The 12452-nt window shown below is 46.5% G+C and overlaps 1 protein-coding gene across 1 annotated transcript in view; it reads left to right on the top strand.

The window, feature by feature from the left end:
• F13A1 (coagulation factor XIII A chain) overlaps window positions 1–12452 on the top strand; it is a 172800-nt gene that overhangs the window by 81016 nt on the left and 79332 nt on the right. The window contains exon 6 of the mRNA XM_079778427.1: window positions 128–235. Within this exon, the coding sequence (XP_079634553.1) occupies window positions 128–235 (108 nt within the window). The remainder of the gene's footprint in view (window positions 1–127; window positions 236–12452) is intronic.

The following is a 12452-nucleotide window of genomic DNA, read 5'->3' as shown; positions in this document are numbered from 1 at the left end:
CAATTACTATATAGGAATACACATTTCTAAACATTAGGTTGTGGTTTCATTTGGGTTTTTTTTTTTGCCAGAGAATATCTTGCTTACAGAGTGGACACTGAGTAGTTTCTCTTTTTTTTCTAAATAGTTTGAGGATGGCATCCTGGACGCTTGCCTGCACATGATGGACAAAGCACAGATGGACCTTTCAGGCCGAGGGAATCCCATCAAAGTCAGCCGCGTTGGGTCTGCAATGGTGAGCAACCACGACTGATTGCTAAAACTAAGTACATGTCATTTGCCTCAGTTTAGATGTCAGTTCATTATGAGCTATTGAAATGGTGACTTAAACTTAGTAAACTTTTATTTGTAATAGCCTGGAATTCCCTGAACTTGTCATGTGCTAAAAACAAAATTCATACCTCAGTACTATATGTTTCTTTAGCTTCAGACAAATAGTGAAAGATGACATGATACCAAAGACCACTTAGTGTTAAGAATCTCTTGCCTAGGGACTAAGGAGTAACCAGGACAAAAGGTCAGTGACTATAATCAACAAACAAACAAACATCAAGGAGCACCAAAAAAATGTACAAGACACAGCTTCTCTCCATTTTCATACCCACAGTAAGAGTCAAGGAATAAATGACTCTGTCTAATCTCAGCTTCTATTACAATAATACCTCACCATAGGGCTTTATTGTTTACTAGAGGCCTGATGCACAAAATTCGTGCAAGAGTAGGCCTTCCTTCCCCCAGCTGCCAGCACCGGCTTCCCTCTGACACCCGAGGCCCAGGCTTCCCTCTGGCTGCGAGCAGGTACCCGGGACCCAGCTTCATCTGGAAGATGGTCTGGAAGGACATCCGGTCTAATTAGCATATTAGGCTTTTATTATTATAGACTAGAGGCCCGGTGCACAAAGTTCATGCACTGGGGCGGGGGGGGGGAGGTGGAGTCCCTCAGCCCAGCCTGCACCCTCTCCAATCTGGGACCCCTCAGGGATAGGGCCTAAACTGGCATTCGGAATCCCTCCCACAATCCAGGACTGCTGGCTCCCAACCGCTCGCCTCCCTGCCTGCCTGATTGCCCCTAACTGCTTCTGCCTGCCAGCCTGATCACCCCCTAACCACTCCCCTGCCAGCCTGATCGACACCTAACTACTCCCCTGCCAGCGTGTTTGCCCCCAACTGCCCTCTCCTGCCAGCCTGGTCTCTCCTAACTGCCCTCCTCTGCAGGCCTGGTCACCCCCAACTGCCCTCCCCTGCTGGCCATCTTGTGGTGGCCATCTTGTGACTACATGGGGGTGGCCATCTTGTAACCATATGGGTGGCCATCTTGTGTGAGGGTGTGATGGTCAATTTGCATATTACCTCTTTATTAGATAGGATAAAATGGGTTTTGTTTCTTCATAGTAATCACATGAGATAAGTAGGGTGGGTATTACTCATGCCACTTTACAAGTTAGGAAACAGTGTGATGACAGGCTGTCAGTGACAAAGCTCCCCCTGAAATCCAGGTCTGCTGACCCCAAATCTAGAGCTCTCTGCCTCGCGTCTGCTCTCTGTAGGAGATCCAGAAGCACCATTGAGGGTACAGAGATCCTGCACTGCAGCAGCTCCCTGAGAGAGGGAACAATTCCCATGAGTGAGGAGGTTGGGGTCAGGTACAGGAAATGAACTAAAGTGATGCCCAGGTCCTGTGCAATCCTGGGCTGGATTGATATACACAGCACATAGATCCTGCCCGTGGTGCATAACAGCACATTAAAGCTGATGCATGAGCAGAATATTCCTGAAGATACACTAAGCCATGTGCTATTTTATTCCATCAAAGACTGAGCAAAACTAATTCTTGTATCACCAAATTTTAAGGTTTTTTATAAAAAACTAGCGTTCCCGTTGCAGGAAAAATCCTGCAATAGGGTTTCCTGCTGCACTCTACCCTGGCCCCGCCTCCGCTCCTCCCTTGTCCGCCAGCCCGCCCCGCCTCCACTCCTCCCTTGTCCCCCGGCCCGCCTTCTCAGCCAGCCCGCCACGCTCTCCTTCCTTCTCCCCCGGCCCCGCCTCCGCTCCTCCCTTGTCCCCGGCCCACCTTCTCCGCCAGCCCGCCCCGCCTCCGCTCCTCCCTTGTCCCCCGGCCCACCTTCTCAGCCAGCCCACCCCGCTCTCCTTCCTTCTCCCCCGGCCCCGCCTCCGCTCCTCCCTTGTCCCCTGGCCCACCTTCTCCGCCAGCCCATCCTGCTCTCCTTCCTTCTCCCCCGGCCCCACCTCCGCTCCTCCCTTCTCCTCCCCCCCGGCTTGCTTGCTTCTCCACAGCTTTGCTCCCTTCAGCATCTCTTGGCTTCTTTCTACGCTGTCTTGATATGCAAATTAGCCGCCATCTTTGTTGGGATAATTTGCATACTCTTCCTGATTGGTTGATGGGCGTGGCTTGGGCGTAGCGAAGGTGCGGTCAATTTGCATATTTGTCTATTATAAGGTAGGATTCTCTCTTTGGAAAACATAATGAGTTTTATTTGAGCTCAATAAAATCAATATTGTCCAATCAACCAATAAGAGACCGAGAATGATATGAAATTTAATTTCTGGTTAGCTCATAAGAAAGGTGTTTTTTTTTTAAATATATTTTATTGATTTTTTACAGAGAGAGGGATAGAGAGTTATAAACATCGATGAGAGAGAAACATCGATCAGCTGCCTCTTGCACAACCCCTAATGGGGATGTGCCTGCAACCAAGGTACATGCCCTTGACCGGAATCGAACCTGGGACCCTTGAGTCCACAGGCCGACGCTCTATCCACTGAGCAAAACCTGTTTCGGCAGAAAGGTTGTTTTTATTAATAACTAAGCTACATGTGAATTTATGAAATAGTGGAGCTTAAAAATAGGAGCTAAAAAATAACTTCTAAAGGCAGTTTTGCTTTCTGTTGTTAGTTTCATTGCAAAATGAAAACAGTGAATTCTAAAGAAAGAATTTAGGATTTCTTTACAAGAAATACTTATAACCACATGCATTAAACTTGCAGTCAATCACTATTTTTCCTGTTTCTCAGACAAAATTTTATTTTTTGTTCTCCCTTGAAGTCACCATGACAGGTTTGCAGTGGGAAGGGAAGCAATGGCTAGAGTGGCTGAAAATAAATGAATTCCCTCGTAAGCATTCTAAAAAATGGCCTGCTCATCAGCCTAAGCTTCCTCGCATGCTGTGTGTATCTTCACCAATCCAGAAGCCACTGCCAACCACAGCCAATGCACAAGGGAAGCAAATATGAAGCCGCCAACCCAACGCTTCCCTAATGGCAGCTGGCCAAGTGGAAGCTGTCAAATTTTGAATTAATCACATAATCCTAATACAAATTGCCTTGCATTTTATGAATCATAAAAAGCTATGAAGTTCTAATTTTGAAATCTATAACCTAATTACAAGATTTAGCACTAGACAGAATCTATCTGGGGGATGGTTTGCTTTGCTTTGCTTGTTTTGGGGAGGGGGAGGTTTTAGGTGTTGGGGCCAATATCTCCATTTTCACCAACACCATGCTTAAATACACAAAATACACGTTTGATAATTTTCAAAATCTCTTCTCAACTATTATCTCTTTTCATCCTTAAAAGAGCTCTGTGAATGTTTCCAATATCTATTCAGTTATAATGATTTTAGAAAATAAATATTGAACCTCCAAAAATCAATTAAAAAGGTGACACTTTAAAATAAAGTCAAGCCCTAACCGTTTTGGCTCAGTGGATAGAGCGTCGGCCTGCAGACTGAAGGGTCCCAGTTTTGATTCCGGTCAAGGGCATATATCTTGGTTGCGGGCACATTCCCAGTAGGGGGTGTGCAGGAGGCAGCTGATTGATGTTTCTCTCTCATCGATGTTTCTAACTCTCTATCCCTCTCCCTTCCTCTCTGTAAAAAAATCAATAAAATATATTTAAAAAAATAATAAAGTCAACTGTTACCCTGACCAGTGTGGCTCAGTTGGATGAGCATTGTCTTGAAAAGTCACTGGTTCATCTCTGGGTCAGGGCACGTGTCCAGGTTGTGGGTTCAATCCTGGGGTCAGGGTGCATGCCAGAGGCAGCCGATCGACGTTTCTCTCTCAAATCGATGTCTTTCTCTCTTTCTCTCTCTCTCTCTCTCTCTCTCTCTCTCTCTCTCTCTCTCTCTCTCTCTCTCTCCTTCCCTCCCTCTTTCTCATACTCTCTCAAATCAATAAAAACATATTTTTATAAATAATGAAAAAAATAAACTTTTCTATCATTCAGGCAGTTTCTCTCCTGTTAACAAATCCTGGAAATCTATCATGAAATGTCTGAGTGAAGTTAAGCAATGACTGAGAGAAAAGAAAACAACAAAAAACTCTCAAATTCTCAGTTAGAGATTTGCTTCAAAATATGAGATGTATTTGGAAAGCTCGGAAGGAAAATGTTCTGAAGTTGCCAGTGTAGCCAGACCAAGGCGGACGGGCTGTGTGGCTTCCCAGGGCTGGCCCCGTCCACGGCGAGAACAGAGGCTGTGGCAGGGTGTTTGGGGAGTTCTTCTTAAACATCCCCCAGCCCGGCCACTGAAGCTGGGAGTGCCTTTCACAGATACAAGTACTGGAACAGAGATGCGTCGTAACACAGAAATGTTCTGGGGAGGGTAATGGCCTGACTTCACTCCATGCCTTGATGAAAATGACAGGAGGCAGAAATTTTCTGGGATCAATTGCTGTCAGGGAGGAGTGGAGATGAGCAGCCTGGCACCAGCTGGGCACCTGGAAAGGTGAAGTGGGGACAAAAGGCAGGAGCAGAAGCCTGGGGCCCCAAAGACAAGTTGCTTAGGATGGTCACTGCAAAGTCTAGCACTGAATGTTGGCAAGGAATTTGAAGGGAATAGGTGGGGGCATGATGCTAAATGAGCACTGATAGTAACCCATGTTGTGAAAACTTTCTAATAATGATAATAATAATCTACACTAATAAAAGAGAAAAATGCTAATTGACCATACCTTCACTACGCCCACAGCCAATCAGAGTGAGTATGCGAATTAACCCAACAAAGATGGTGGTTAATTTGCATACGCTGAGGGAGGGAGGAGTGAAGACTGAAGACAACTTAGAAGGAAGAGGGAGGGAAAGCAGAAAGCAAGGCGGCTGCCAGAGGGAAAGCGCAAGCGGGGTGGGCGGGGCGGGCGGGGCGGCAGCGGCCGGTGGGATGGGGCGGGCTCCTAATAATAATAATAATAATAATAATAATAATAATATAAATCTGGATTTTACACACACAGTCCCCAGATAAATATCATTATTGTCCAGTGTCTACGGCCTTGATAGTGCTTTGTTGTGGGGGATGTCCTGTGCACTAGAGGATATCTGGCAGCATCCCTGGCTTCTATTAAAGAAATATCAGTAGCATCCTCACACCTTCTGCAGTCACAATAAAAAATGTCTTCAGATATTGCTAAACGCCCCCTTGGGATCAAAATCACCCCCGTGAGGGCCACAGCAATAGACCCCTCCTGTGGCTCAGTTTCCCTGCCTCTGCAATGAACAAAACCCTCTCTTCTTGACTGCATAAGGTATCTGTCTTTTTACCTCACTCAAACCTGTTGGTTTTCATTCCGCCACAGAAAAGAAAGAAGAGGCCGCATTGATCTGATCTGCCCATGTCAGGGGATACCTCTCGCTTCTGACCAGGCCACCCTCTATGTGACCCAGGGCAAACCACTAAACCTCTCCAGGCCTCACTTCATCTTTAAAAGGAAATTTTGCCTCTGTACTCAAACCACATTTGTTATTCCCAGTGACAGCAAAATATCCTTTTATTCTTCAAAATGATGCTCTTCTTTCTTCTAGTATTTCCTCTATAAAGTCAGTATCTTATTTGGTTCTTCTTTTATGTTGCATTACTTCACTTAGATGTGAAAATAGGAAAAACTTATGATAATTTGGATAGCCCTGGGCTATTGGATTCTCCCAGGAGAAAGTCTAAAAGTTTTGTAATTTCATTGTCTGGGGTTTGGGCCGGAGATGTTATAACCTTATATAAGCTACCTTTTATGTAGGCTTTCCTAAATACCGAGTGGTCCATTTTACCACAGCTACATTGCAGATTGGTGAAAGAGAAAATTTTTAGAAAAAGAAAATTATAAAATAAGAAACTTGCCCAGAGTTATACTTTCTCCTTTAAACTACATTGCTTCGCTGCTGTTTCCTTTGCACCTCATATCTGATGTGGCTGTACCCACCAGGACAATTGCCAGGAAATGTGCCGGGAGAAAATTTAGAAAGATGCTTTGTGCCATCTGAAACATATTTTGCTCACAGGGCATTAATAAAGCATTCCATCGTTGACCCTGGGTTACTGTGAAGAAGCCACCATAGACTCTGAGCCCCAGTCAGATGCCAAAACAGCTGTTCCCTGCCATGTTGTGACCAGGACAGCATGGTCCTGGGGAAAGGGAACACAGTGACAGTAGCTGGCATTCCCGCTGCATGGTGGCCTGTCTCTGTCAGTTTCTACCCCTTGACTGACTGGATCGGGCTCAAATGTGGGTAGAGTTCTCCAGGGAGGCGCACTGTTGCTGCAAATGGGTGCTGTTGCTTATCATAAGTTTATCTGCTTGTTAAGCAGATACCACTTGTTTATTCACTGTGAAACCCCGAACTTCTCACCTGAGTGCAGGTTTGCTCCTTTGGGTTGAGACTTTGTCAATGGAAGAGCTGTGTTCAAATGCAGAGAACATGTAGTTGAGATCTGGATGATGCTCCAGGGGTCTTCTGGTAAAGAACAGATGGCCTCAGAAATGATGTCACTCAAGGTCACACAGCAAAGAGGTGACTGAGCTAGAACTAGGTATGGTCCTTGCTCTCAGATCATATTACCTCAGAGGGCCATTACTAACACATTAGTACTAATAACATGATTACTATATCAAATTAAGTAGCTGTTTCCTAGGAGAGGGAAAGAACCCAAAGAAATGGGGTTCAGAGACAGGTGAATTTTGAAATAGGGGAATACTAGTATGTGAAGAAAGGTGTAAATCAGAGAATTCTTAATAGCCAGAGGTACTGGGACCTTGGAAGAAAAAGTTCTAAAGAGAATTAGGTACCAAATATGGTTTGATGGTGGTAGTGGTGGTGATGATGGTGGTAGTGATGGTGATGGTGGTGGTAGTGGTAGTGATGGTGATGGTGGTGGTAGTGGTGGTGATGGTGATGGTGATGGTGGTTGTGGTAGTAGTGGTGGTGATGATGGTGGTGGTAGTAGTGATGGTGGTAGTGGTTGTGATGGTGCTGGTGGTAGTGGTGGTGATGATGGTGGTGGTGGTGATGGTAGTGATGGTGGTGATGGTGATGATGGTGGTGGTGATGGTGATGATGGTGGTAGTGATGGTAGTGATGGTGGTAGTGGTGGTGATAGTGATGATGGTGGTAGTGATGGTGGTAGTGGTGGTGATGGTGATGGTGGTGGTGGTGGTAGTGGTGGTGATGATGGTAGTGATGGTAGTGATGGTGGTAGTGATGGTGATGGTGATGATGGTGGTAGAGATGGTAGTGATAGTGGTAGTGGTGGTGATGGTGATGATGGTGGTGGTGGTGGTAGTGGTGGTGATGGTGGTGGTGTTGATAGTGGTGGTGGTGATGGTGGTGGTGGTGGTGGTGGTTGTGATTGCTGTAATGATGTTGATGGTAGAAAAACAATATTAACTCACTCATTTAACAAGTATTTATTGAGACTCTACCAGTCTAGATACTGGGAATAATTGAAAACAAAGCATAGCTTCTTCCTTCACAGAGTTTGCAGCCCAATAGAGAAACAGAGAGGTAAATAGACATTTTCAACACAGAAAGGCAAAATCTCTGATGAAATAAACATATGGGAAAGCAAATCTCTTAAGCTTTGCTCAGAGTTTTCCCAGAAATAAATACTAGCTTACCAAGAGTTAGGATATTAGCTCACGGGGTAGAAGAGTAGTTGGCAAGGGCCCATAGCAATCATAAACCATGCTATTACTCATGGGAACCCTTTCTCCATGATGGAAATTATACCCAAAGATCCAGTCACCAAAAGCACTGAAAGAAAATGTAGGCCAGGGTAATTTGCTCCTCCGGGGCCTTGTTTGATTTAATTAAAATAATTTTTAAAAGGTGACATTATTGGGAAATTTTTGAAAGAAGGAAAAGAGAGGGGAAAAGGTCAATATAGTTATGTATTTTAAAATTCCAGTCCTGATACTGTTGCCAGCTTGAACTTTGCTATTTCCCTTGAGGTACACACATTTATTTTTAACCCTGGGTCTTTTGCTAATATTGAACCACAATGCCATCATTAATCCCCATTAATACCTGTTCTGACTGTGCCTTTTGGAAACTAACTCAGATCGAACTTTTTTAAACCAATCGATGTTCAGTGTACTCTTTCGTGTTATAAAAAATCATCTGGAACTCCAGCTAGTAAATCAAACTGACCACACTGGAGGCAGATCCTGAAGTTTCCTAGGGCCCAGGACAAGATGAATGACCATAGACCTTTGAGATAAAATGGACTTCAGGGCTCTCTGTCTAAGCATATGCGATCTCGTAGACAAACTGAAAATAAAGTTATTTTTCACTTTGTCCATCTTTATTCCCCTTCTCATTGTCTCCGTATTTAGAAAGTTATTTTTTTTCTTTCCGTGCATGAAAAAATCAGTAATGCCTTCACTCCTTTGAAATTTTGTCATGCAGCTCCACAAGACACTTACTACAAAACCATGTTTTTATTTTTATCCAGTTGTTTATCTGGGCATCTTATAGGAAGCTTCACATTCAGCAAACCTCTTCATGCAACACCCTATTATGACTATTAATATTGTGTTTGAAAATTCATTGAGCTAGAAATTCTACCTTTCAGTATTCCAAGTGAACTTCAGAGTCAGAAATAAATGCATGAGGTCTATTCCTGATCATACAGACCAACCACAGCACAGCTCCCTGACCCTTTTATTTTAAAAAATGAAATAAAAATTTTTAAAGCACTATCTAGTAGTTCCTTTGGTTCATAAACAGCTATAGCCCCCTTCCTTGGAATGAACTATCCTGAAAAATCATCACCCAGGCGCTCAGTGGCCATTGTGGGCCACCATTTCACCCCTGAGGAGCTTTTTCACACTTCCCCATGTGAATCTTAATTTTGGAAAAGTGAAATCTATCACAAAAGCTTGATTATCCTATATATTAAGAGAGGAATGTGCAAATTATCCGTTACTCCGTAACATAATGACCATTTAACAGGCTGCACATGCAGCAGGCTTGGGTGGGCGGGCCATGGCAGCCGGGGGACGTGAGCCTGTGGTGCCTCCTCTGGAGTTGGGGAGCTAATGACGACGGGCCCTGGTCCTCCTCCAACAGCCCTCTCCAGCAGGCATGGGGCTGCTGAGACCCAGGCTGGGCCTCTGGCCACAGATCCACAGGTTCACGGAGGCCAACTCTACCAGGCCACCCAGAGGCCATGTGGCTGGGCCGCAGGGTGCCGGAGCCTGGTGCCCATTCAAGACGTGAAACAGAGAGGAGGTGCGGGAGGAAATCCAGAGAATGGGATGTGGGGGTTCAAGACTCACTCCCTTTGGGCTTTGTCCTTCTTGGCCTGCCTGAGGGGCGGCTCCCCGGTGAGTACTGTGGCTTTGGCGAAGCTGCTGGCCAGGAGGCGGGTGGCCTAAGGGTTGCAGAGTGGCACAGAGGTGGGCCGGGGGCAGAGGGCTGGTGGGCGGGGATCTGCCTCACCCACAGAGAGTGAGGTTCTGCAGTGGGTCGACCCAGTGGGAAACAAGAGGCGATGACTGCCGGCATGGAATGATGCCTGGGCAGAGGGGTGTGGACCCGTAGCCCTGAGGCAGGGGTTGAGGGGCGGTGCCACCTCAGTGGAGGGGTGCTGCACTGCCGAGTACCCCACTGCAGCTGTTTGGTGAAGCTCCCAGCACTAACTGGGCCTTGCTCCGGAGACCTGCTCACTTGAGAGGCAGCGACTCTTGCTCCCCCCCCCCCCCCCCCGCAGCCCAAAAGTAAGCTCGTCCTGCCCCACCCCCACTTCCCGCCCCACCACGCCCCACATCAGTGCACGCCTGCACAGTGAGTGCGAAGCCTACCACCTGCTCCCCAGAAAAGGGGGGGGGGCGGGCAGTAAAGAATGAGAGGGGGGGGGAAGGAAGAGGAAAGAATTTGGAGCATCCAGAATGAAGAGGTGCTTGAGAATGAGGCTCAGAAGCCTGACAGGAGGTTTGTTCTGTGTGCCCTGTGGCTGTGCCTTGGAAGGGTAGAGAGCACGGCTGTGAGGTCTCCCTGCGTGCTGAGTCCACTTCCTCAGCCAACTGGAATTGGCCTCAGTTTCCTGGTCTGTAAAATGGATTAAGCGTGTCCCAGTGCCTTTGCTAAGCTTTGAGGACCAATTGAAATACTACATAAAGAAAATGAGTGAAGAAGTGAGAAAGAAAAGGAAGGGCGAGCAACACAAAAGAAAGATTGGAAGGAACCTGTAAACCTATTGTCACTTAAATAGGGAATATAGTCAATAGTGTTGTAATGATGGTATGATGCCAGGTGGGTACTGGAAATATCGGGTAACACTTTGTAAAGTATATGATTGTGTAACCACTATTCTGTAACTAATATAAAACCTGAAACTAATACAAAATAATATTGAATGTAAAGAAATTAAAATAAGAGTGAAATTTTATAAATTTCAAAGTTTAAATAAAGGCTGTAAAGGAAGGAAAGGGGAGAATAAAGTAGGTTTTTTTTCTTTTCATTTTACCCCTTTATTGTCTTTTCAGTACATGAAAAAGACAGTTGTCTTTATATGGTGCTTTTATACTTTTCTAAGTCATTATCTCATTTGATGTTCAGGGCAACTTAAAGACAAGATAATTATTCCCTCCACTATTCAAAGAAAGGAAATCTTGGTGTCTGATTCAATCGTCAAGCCCTTATTGTAAAGCAGGATTAGTGAAATTTTCTGTGAAGGGTCATATCTATACTAATATAAGCCTTGGGGGCGATCAGGCCAGCAGTGGAGGGCAGTTGGGGGTGATCAGACTGGCAGAGGAGTTGTTAGGTGTCAATCAGGCTGGCAGGGGAGCAGTTAGGGGGCTATCAGGCTGGCAGGCAGAAACAGTTAGGGGCGATCAGGCAGGCAGGCAGGCAAGCAGTTAGGAGCCAGTGGTCCTGAATTGTAAGGGGGATGTCCAGCTGCCAGTTTAGGCCCTATTCCTGTGGCCTAAACTGGCAGTCGGATATCCCCCGAGGGGTTCGAGATTGGAGAGGATGCAGGCTGGGCTGAGGGACATCCTCCTGTGCACGAATTTTGTGCACCGGGCCACTAGTCCTATATAATAAAAGGCTAATATGCAAATCAACCAAACGTCAGAATGACCGGTCGCTATGATGCGCACTGACCACCAGGGGGCAGACGCTCAACGCAAGAGCTGCCCCTTGATGGTCAGTGTGCTCCCACAGGGGGAGCACCACTTAGCCAGAAGCCGGGCTCACGGCTGGCGAGAGCAGCGGTGGTGGCGGGAGCCTCTTCCCACCTCCATGGCAGTGCTAAGGATGTCCGACTGATGGCTTAGGCCAGCTCCCTGAGGGGTCCCAGACTATGAGAGGGCACAGGCCGGGGGCTGACTCACCCTTTCCCCAGTGCACGAATGTCGTGCACCGGGCCTCTAGTGTAATAATAATTTGTTTCCAGATTTTTGTATCAAAGATTTATGTAATTGCCATCAGAAGCTCCCATGGAGGGCAGTGGTGGCCAGCCCCAGATCATCAGTGCAGACACTGCATGGGCTCCAGTGCCGCCTTTGTGAAAGTGAAGACACAGCTTCCACTTGGCATTTTAGAAGAATGGCAATGACTCACACACCTGCATTCTAACTTTGCAAATGACTAGAAGCTCAAAATTCCTGGCTGGTGACCATTGTCAGATGTGGGCTTCAAGATGGATTTAAGTCTCCATCCAGAGTCTGGGTTTCCAACCCTATGGGCTTTCTTATTTTATTTTATTTTAAAATATGTTTCTGTTTATTTTGGAGAGAGAGGAAGTGAGACAGACAGAAAGAGAAACATCAACGAGAGAGAGAAACATCAATTGGCTGCCTCTTAAACACCCTACTGGAGATCGATCCAGCAACATGAGCATGTGCCCTGACCACTGGGAATCCAAAAGCAACCCTCTGGGTGCAGGAGACGATGCTCAACCAACTGAGCCAAACCAGCCAGGGCCTGGCTTTCTTATTTTAAACTAGAGGCCCAGTGCATGAAATTTGTTCACTCGGGTGGGGGTTGGGGGTCCTCAGCCTGGTCTGCACCCTCTCACAGTCCGGGAGCCCCACAATCGATCACCCCACAGAGGGAGGCCCCACCCACCCAGCCAGGGCTCTGTGATCAATCGCCCCAAAGAGGGGGGCCCCACCCACTGCCGCAGCCCACTGGTCGTTGGTCTGGGCTTCCCTCTTTG

Source organism: Cnephaeus nilssonii, assembly GCF_951640355.1.
Source record: "Cnephaeus nilssonii genome assembly, chromosome: 7".
In the NCBI taxonomy this organism is placed as follows: domain Eukaryota; kingdom Metazoa; phylum Chordata; class Mammalia; order Chiroptera; family Vespertilionidae; genus Cnephaeus; species Cnephaeus nilssonii.
The sequence above is the reverse complement of the archived record's forward strand: the minus strand, read 5'-3'. Positions and strand labels throughout refer to the sequence as shown.